The sequence below is a fragment of the Coregonus lavaretus genome, assembly GCF_964263955.1.
Source record: "Coregonus lavaretus genome assembly, chromosome: 22".
Taxonomy (NCBI): domain Eukaryota; kingdom Metazoa; phylum Chordata; class Actinopteri; order Salmoniformes; family Salmonidae; genus Coregonus; species Coregonus lavaretus.
The window spans coordinates 33,048,693-33,056,722 of record NC_140009.1 but is presented as its reverse complement, the minus strand read 5'-3'; the positions used below and the strand labels follow the sequence as shown (position 1 = coordinate 33,056,722).

The 8,030-nt window shown below is 38.5% G+C and overlaps 1 protein-coding gene across 1 annotated transcript; it reads right to left on the bottom strand.

Annotated features, from left to right (window-relative positions):
• Positions 1 to 1,614: 1,614 nt before the first annotated feature.
• Positions 1,615 to 6,301, bottom strand: LOC311149365 (acyl-coenzyme A diphosphatase FITM2-like). The gene is made up of 2 exons (XM_084186533.1): positions 6,109 to 6,301; positions 1,615 to 3,174 (listed from the first exon to the last, which is right to left on the bottom strand). Exons 1-2 carry the CDS (start codon positions 6,279 to 6,281, stop codon positions 2,610 to 2,612), a joined length of 738 nt encoding a protein of 245 aa, XP_084042659.1. The 5' UTR covers positions 6,282 to 6,301; the 3' UTR covers positions 1,615 to 2,609.
• Between the last annotated feature and the right edge of the window lie 1,729 nt (positions 6,302 to 8,030).

Sequence of the window (8,030 nt, the reverse complement as noted above, 5' to 3'; positions counted from 1 at the left end):
CAGGAAGCTCCAGTTCTGTTTTTCCACAGAAACAGAATCTCTTTCTCAATAGTCTTTCCTCATGTCCTCCCGTCCTCTCCCTCCCTCCTTTTCAAAATGTCACGAGGGAAACGAGGAAACAGGAGAGCATTAAATTAGAAGAGCAGAGGAATCTTGGATCTTCAGCTCTATTTCAATTGCTTAAACATCTATCCACTCCTTGTCAAGGCATGGGAGACAATTGAGAAATTGTCTTTTTCTTCAAGGTGTTTTGAGGAAGAGGAAAGACTTGATATTCATAGTAACTGTGCAGATGGTTGTTAACAGACTGCATGGCTGATTACTGCTGAGACGGGGCGTTGGAAGAGGATTCTTAACCAAAGACAATGATCAATGTTTCATTAACAGTGTGTCAGCTGTGTGGGACATCTATGTCCGAAATGGCACCTTATTCCCTATGTAGTGCACTAATTTTGACAAGGGCCAATAAGGCTCTGGTCAAAAGTAGTGCACTATGTAGGGAATAGGGTGCGATTTTTGATTCACACTACATAATGGTTTAACTTTTATTACTTCTCCTTGTCAAGACACACTTGGGGCCGGTTTCCTGAACACTGATTAAGCCTAGTCCTGGACTAAAAAGCTTGCTTAATGGAGAATCTCCATTGAAATAACTTTTTAGTTCAGGACTAGGTTTAGGCTTAATCGTTGTCTGGGAAACCGGCCCTACAAGTTTGTCTGAACTGGAAGTTGAGAAGTTACAGTTCATCATAACCTTTTTTGTTTGTTGGTGACAAAACAATACTCAGTGCAGAAGAACTGTAAAAACAAAATGTTTTGAGTCTGATTCACAATATGTTGAGCTTTGGAGATCTATGTAATGGAAAGAACATTTGACTCCAGTAGTCACCTGTATAAGAACAATAACACAACATGGCACAGGTTTGAATACCTTAAGTTTAAGCTGATTTTAAAGTTGGAAGTAAGCAAGGTAACACATTTGACAGTTTGCCTAGTACTCAACTAATACATAGTCTTTCATTAATAGCCATACAGTAGTTCAACTCAAGTGTCTACAATCCACTTCATTTTGTTTTTTCTTCTTGTACAATTGTGTCTCCTCCTGGGACTTTCACTGATACATAAACTGTAACACTGTCTGGGTGAAATGTCAGAGACCAATTGAGAAATCACAATTCCATAACCAGTCTATCATTGTCAAGGCTTGTATATATTTCATTATAACAAGCACCATTGTTACGAAGAATTATCTGCTTCTTACAACTGAAAACGTAATCCTTGCAAATTAAGTCTGTATTCCATATGGCTCACAGAACTCTCGAGACAATGATTTCATCAAGTTGAGTACTTCTAGCTGTTATTTATGGACATATTTCACAATAGTATTTTCTTATTTTTTATATTTATAAATATGCATTTCTTTACAGTGCACTTTGTTTGTTCATAAGCCTTAATTTATTCAGTTGCCATCAATTAAAAATAAATTATGAAATTGAAAAATAGAACTTGGAGATTAAAAACTGTTATTTCAACACTTATAATTGAATGTAATGTATTTTCTCTATTATTTTATACTCTATGGTTTTTCTCACATCCAAACAAAAGACAATATCCTCATTGTTAAGAAATTTATTAGAGTGCACAGTCACGCAATCTACTAAAAATACAATGAATTTGACAATAAATGTACATCATGCTCAATTTTCCATGTCCCTAGGTAGTGCTGAGAATAAACAGATGCACCTACAGCTAGTAGTAACATTGATATTAGAATCCTTTGGTTCTGGAAAGAATTGTATGTTGTCCTTAATGATTTGTCTAACAAAACGAAATAGTTAGGCTACAATTTTGGCTGACCTTATGTAGGCCTTATGAATAAAGCACAATGTTGATTGAGAGCTGCTGGACATTTGAGACATCTGGCAATCTGTACAACTAGCTCCAGAACTGATCTCATTTTTATTTGGAGGGTTGTGTGTTACAATAAAAATTGTCGGCAAAGCACAATACCTTACCTTCAAAATACCTTAAAGGTAAGCCTTACAGTATCTCATTGTAAATGTAGTGTTCACTACATTTGCCATTGATAAATTAATTAGGCTACTTTATACATTTCTCTACAATAAATATTTCCACACAGATAAAACATTTGAAGCCAAAAATGTAAAACAAAAAATTACACCGTGACCATCAGAGTTGGGGTGAATTGAATTCCTTTTTCTTTAAATCTTTCCATTTTCAATTCAGGAAGTAAATGGTATGGACCACAACCCTAGAGAAGACTAGCTAGCTGATAGGCCTGGACCAAGACATCAACGCCATGCACTGCAATGATCTCGGATTACTTCAGAGTCATTTTAAGAACACCAGCTGCCTACAGCCACATAGGGAGTAGGGACTGCATGCAAACTAACCCCAAGCCCCTGTCCAAAATGACCTTTCTAAAGGAAAGACAACTTTAAATAGCAACAACAGTCAACACGGACCCTCAGAAGAATGTCCATGTTTTTAACTTTAATGTTTTGAAGGTGGCAGACGTTGCAGAGCCACACTGCAGTGTGAGAGTAGGATGTTTAGCCTAGTACCAAGTAGTGCTGATTTTAAGCAAGTCAGCTCTGCTTTTCTGACTGATGTGGAAGACCAGGCGATAAGGGCATTGGATACCATACCCGATATGTGACAAACCATGCCAGAATTCCAAAAACAGTCCCGAGAACCTTCTGCAAGAAATCATGAAAATACACAGAGGTACACATAAACATCCATATCCAGATGATTACTATTCCATTAAGAGACACATATAACAGATCAAGGACAATGTTCCGATTGATCTTTTTGTCAAGCATAGGTTCCATTTCTTGAGCAATGATGAGTGCAGAGTACGAGAGAATGAACGAGTGTCCTGAGATGTCATAGCCATCCCATTGACCCCCAGCCTTCCTGCATCTCCACTTTGTGGTGAATTCTTTATGAGGGACTTTATCCATGTGGCATGTACCTGTGGCATCTTCAATGTAGAAGAAGGTCTCAGTGAAGGTGTACCAAATGGCTGTGGCCACCACCAATGAGCTCATTCGCCGGAGGGCAAAGGTCAAGCTCTTGTTGTAGGATATGAGGAAGATGAACGGGGTCAACAGCAGTAAGGTCCAGCCCCAGGACACTTTGACAAAATACCTGAAATAGATATAGGAAGTGGTCATGTAAGAAATTGTGGTCATGCAAGATGTAGCACAGACAGTTGATAATCAGACTACACAGGCAAACTGGCAAGTGTCTAGCTCTCGAAAACCCTTCTCCGTATGTAGGGTTTTCAGCCATTATAGTCGCCCACATTTGGCTCCGTGTAAACTCTAATTACGACGTGGTGTTGTAATGTTCAGAAACGTCAATAATAATTGCTTTCTAAACCTGTACTGATATGCCCCTTATCTTTAATGTAACCCAGAAAGAATCGTTCTTATAAAAAAGCCACTTACTGTAGCAGTTTTGCACAGATCCATACACTGTGGCCTCTAGTTGACAAACTACACTTCCTCCCCAGTTAGCTTACACACAGGTGTTTGCAGAACGCTAGATAGCTAATTAGCACAGGTGGCGGCCTATGTCTTCCGTAAACAAGCGCTGTAACAGATATAGCTATGGCCGTGTGGGAACACTAACCCTATAAAAGGTGTGCAGTAATTAACCTTTTGTTTTTTTAAATAAAATTCTCGCTGATATGAAAGATACGTTCCTTATATATGTTTCCAAAACAGTACCGCAAGCGATGCGTGTTAACGTTCAGCGCAGGCATCGGGGCTCTTAACAAAATTCCCTATGTCAATAGATACTATCGTCAATAGGCGCTAAAGTAGATAGTGTCTATGAATGGGGTAACAAACAGTGGCGACCCTTCATTCAGGGCAGGTGGGGCAGAGCAAACCATACATTTTTAGCAAAAATAAACAATAAAATAAAAATCTTTCTTTTTTGTCTTGCCTGTTTTGCATGTTATTTTGGCATTAATACGTGTCACATATCAGTTAGCAAACAATGTAAAAAAAAAACATATCATTGAGTTAATAAAGCCGCATACAAACATGGTCTCTTTTTTTGCTTTATTGAATAAGGCAGCTCCAAAATGCAGGTGTTTTAGCCTAGCGCAGTGCTTTCTGTGGTGGTGGGGCAGCCAGCGGAAAATACGGAGCGTAGGTGTTGGTAATGTTCTCTAGTTGCGCCATGATTGGCTCAGTGTTCTGTCACTCATGGGGACACTACTTCACCGCCAAGTCTAAGGGTAGAGCTTGAAAATTCAAGCCCCTTGGGTGCTGCCATAGAGTTACATTAGAAGTGCCCATCCAAGGCGGCTCAAGGTCATTGGCCACAGATAAAATGACGTCAAATCACATTATATCTACAGTAGCTTTGATTGGACTGATCATGTCAACATCATACTTTCAAAATCTTAGCTAGCAGTCATCATGAATCAAGTCGACAATCTACTGGCAATGAAGAGAAATAATGAAGAGAAATTATGGATAAAACGTATCGGTGCTCATCGGCCATTGGACATAAACATTACACAACAAGTTGGAAATCGCAAATTCAACAATGAGTGGTTTGGAAGGAATCAGTGGCTAACTGCAAGCATTGCAAAGCAATCACTAGCCTTCTTTTCAGTGAAGTCGCTGTGTGGTCCAAAGTATGGGATTAACGGTCTCTTTTCCAAACTTAAAATGATAAACATTCAACATTGGCCATGCTGTCAATGAAGCATGATTTGTGCCGCGCTCAAAACAACTGTTAACTCGGAACTGCGAAATCTGACTTCAGTGAGTTTAAGACAACTAGGGAAAAACTAGCTCTGACTGGGAAAATAAGTTTTGAACGGTCATCCAACTCGGAATTGTAAATCGGGAACTCTGACCTCTTTCTAGAACTACAACCTGAAGATTACTGACGTCATCATGATTCGACCTTGTTTTTTTCCAGAGTTCCCAGTTGTCTTGAAAGCACCATAAATCCAGAGAATGCCAGACTTTGATGACAACATTTGCCCACGAAGCACAACAAGGTGTGTCCAAAAATGTATTGTATGCTGCTGCATAAATTATGTAATATGCCAGGGAGATATGTAGACTGTAGCTAAGAAAGTAATACTAAGTGTATGTTGTGTAGTAAGCTGTTAGGAGCCCATGTGCTTCACCCTAATAATTTGGTCTATTTTCCCCTCTTAATTTTGCCTACTGTTCTGACTTGGTGGTGCATATGTAGCCGATAACCTGTTTTAGAGAAATGTAAACATTGAATATTGTAAGAGCTTTCATTGTCTGCTTATATGCCCCCTTTATTTATCCTACGGTTCTGACTTGGTGTACAGGGAGAACACTGTAAGAACGGCCCATGTTCTGAATTCTGTCGCTGTACATTTCAAAAGTGCTGAAAAAATAGTTGTTGACTACATCCGTCCTAGCTCACTCAATGTATTAATCGAAATTACAGATTGCCTCTTATCTGCTTGTCGTCTCCTTATGCCATATTTTGTACATCTCAATTGTCAGTAGAAACCACATTTGTTGAAACAAGTCAGCCATATCAGCGATGTTTTTTTAAAAGGCAGTAAATGAGGCTGAATTAACTGTTTCGCTGCCAGACAAGGCTCTGCTGATAGCCAGGTGTAGCAGTGGTAAGCTGTTGGGACAGCTTTATGTAGGCCCTAACAGTTTGTGGGCACAGTTTGTCACCTTTATAGTGCAATGAATGTATTGTTTAATGGCTTTGTTGGCATGCATCCCACTTTTGTTTTTCCCACCAAGACTGACATGGTAAAATCGCCACTGGTAACAAATGTCTAGCCTAAGAGGAATTTGGTAAGTGGTTGTAGCTAGTTAATCCCTATGTTGCTTCTCCTTGTATTGTAAATAAATACGAAAGAAGAACTGGGGATTTGTTAGCTAGCTTACTTGCCTGGTTAACTGAATAACACTTTGGCCCTACTAGTCGTGGCTGTGCTCGCAAGGGTTTGCCACTTCGCAAGCTAACGTTACCTAGCTAGCTAGCGAGCTTTCTACTAGCTAAATCAAGTTGTCATTGTGGATAGTTTGCTAACCGGTAGGTCATTCTACTTACATATTGAGAACATTTCTGCTGTTGCTAAAATATGTCTCCGGAACGAGCTGTGTCGTCTTGACAAAGGATCCCACTATTGAAATACCCAAGAAAATCCACGGCAATTTAAGACGGACAAACGGTATCCTCCAAAGTGTCAAAAACTTGTTCACGATGATATCCACGTCTGCCATGTTGACGATGGTCCAAGAATGAGGGGATTGGCCCACCGTGACAGCAGCCCTCTCTAGACAATGAACTCTCTGGGCGTTGCGTTTCAGCATGTCAGACATTGGTCCAAAAATATACATTGATTTGAATGAGTAGAGAATTTGATTAATATCTTAGCAATTGGCAAGCAACGACATTAAATACGTTTAATTGTTTTCATTATGGTAAATTTGACGTTTAATGACTAATGGAGAATGCTGGGAAGGAGGAACAAGTTAGTTTTTGTCATTTTTCATACATTGCATTGTCAGAGAAAGGTTTCAAAGTTACGAAGACTAGGGCAAAAGCTAATCACCCCTGAGCTCATTATGGCTTCTGTGCTTTCATCGACCATCATTTACAGAGCATCCCATGGCCCCTAGGTGGCAGTCTAAGCATGAGGGATATTCAGTTTGGAATAGTTAGAAATAATATCAATGTATTTCCAGGAGTAGTCACCATTTCCAATTCATTTATATTGGTTTAACAATAGCAGCAGTTCACACACCCATATGATGGAACTGCCAAGCAATCAATGCTGTACATCTTTCATTTAATTAATCTGGTGATATGCAGTTATGGAAGTAGCAGCAAATTGATTAATGAATCAAAACAGAAAAAAATAGCATGCAGGTAAAATACAAGTAGATTTTATAGGCTAGAGCACACACCTTACACTTTCATGTGTTATTTATACAAATAACACATTCAAGTGTAACAGAACAGGAGCTCTGGGAGCAAGCCAAGTAGTGCAAGGTTCAAATGATTTCAACTTCCCAATATATTGCACCCAACCTCGAGGCGAACAAATGAAAACATTTTTTTTTTTACACCAATTCAACGTTCGTCCTTATAGATCTGTAAAGTGTTGCCTTACATCTCAGAATCAATAACATCACGCAGATTATTTATGTTTTTCCCGCGCTACAGATCGCTATATTGGTCCGCTAATACAGGACTAGTAAAGGCCCAATGCACTATTTTTGTGAGATTGTTTTTCTTTAATTAATATAAAAAAATGTATTCAGATATTTTAATTCCCGCGGCTATGTGTAGTTTACAGAGGTAGGACATTGATTCATATTATGTACAGTCAGTGGTGGAAAAAGTACCCAATTGTCTTACTTCAGTAAAAGTAAAGATACCTTAATAGAAAATGACTCAAATAAAAGTGACAGTCACCCAGTAAAATACTACTTGAGTAAAAGTAAAAAAATATTTGACTTTAAATATACTTAAGTATCAAAAGTAAATGTACTTGCTAAAATACACTTAAGTATCAAAAGTAAAAGTATAAATTATTTGAAATTCGCAAACCAGACGAGACCATTAAAAAATATAGATTATGGTTAGCCAGGGGCACACTCCAATGCTCAGACATCATTGTGTGTTCAGTGAGTCCACCAGATCAGAGGCAGTAGGGATGACCAGGGATGTTCTCTTGATAAGTGAGTGAATTGTATGAAGAAAAAAAAATGAAAAATGTATGCACTCACTAACTGTAAGTCAAAGAGTGACTGCTAAATGACTAAAATGTAAATGTAAAATGTAATTGGACCATTTTCCTGTCCTGCTAAGAATTCAAAATACAACGAGTACTTTAGGGTGTCAGGGAAAATGTATGGAGTTTATAGTACATCATTTTCTTTAGGAATGTAGTGCAGTGAAAGTAGTCAAAAATATAAATAGTAAGCTTAAGCACAGATACCCCCCAAAACGACTTAAGTAGTACT

Excerpts from the sequence above, each read along its gene's own strand:
- LOC311149365 (XM_084186533.1), bottom strand. The coding sequence starts at position 6,281 with ATGGCAGACGTGGATATCATCGTGAACAAGTTTTTGACACTTTGGAGG. Across the intron at positions 3,175-6,108 it reads AGCAGAAATGTTCTCAATAT|GTATTTTGTCAAAGTGTCCT; the intron begins GTAAGTAGAATG and ends TATCTATTTCAG.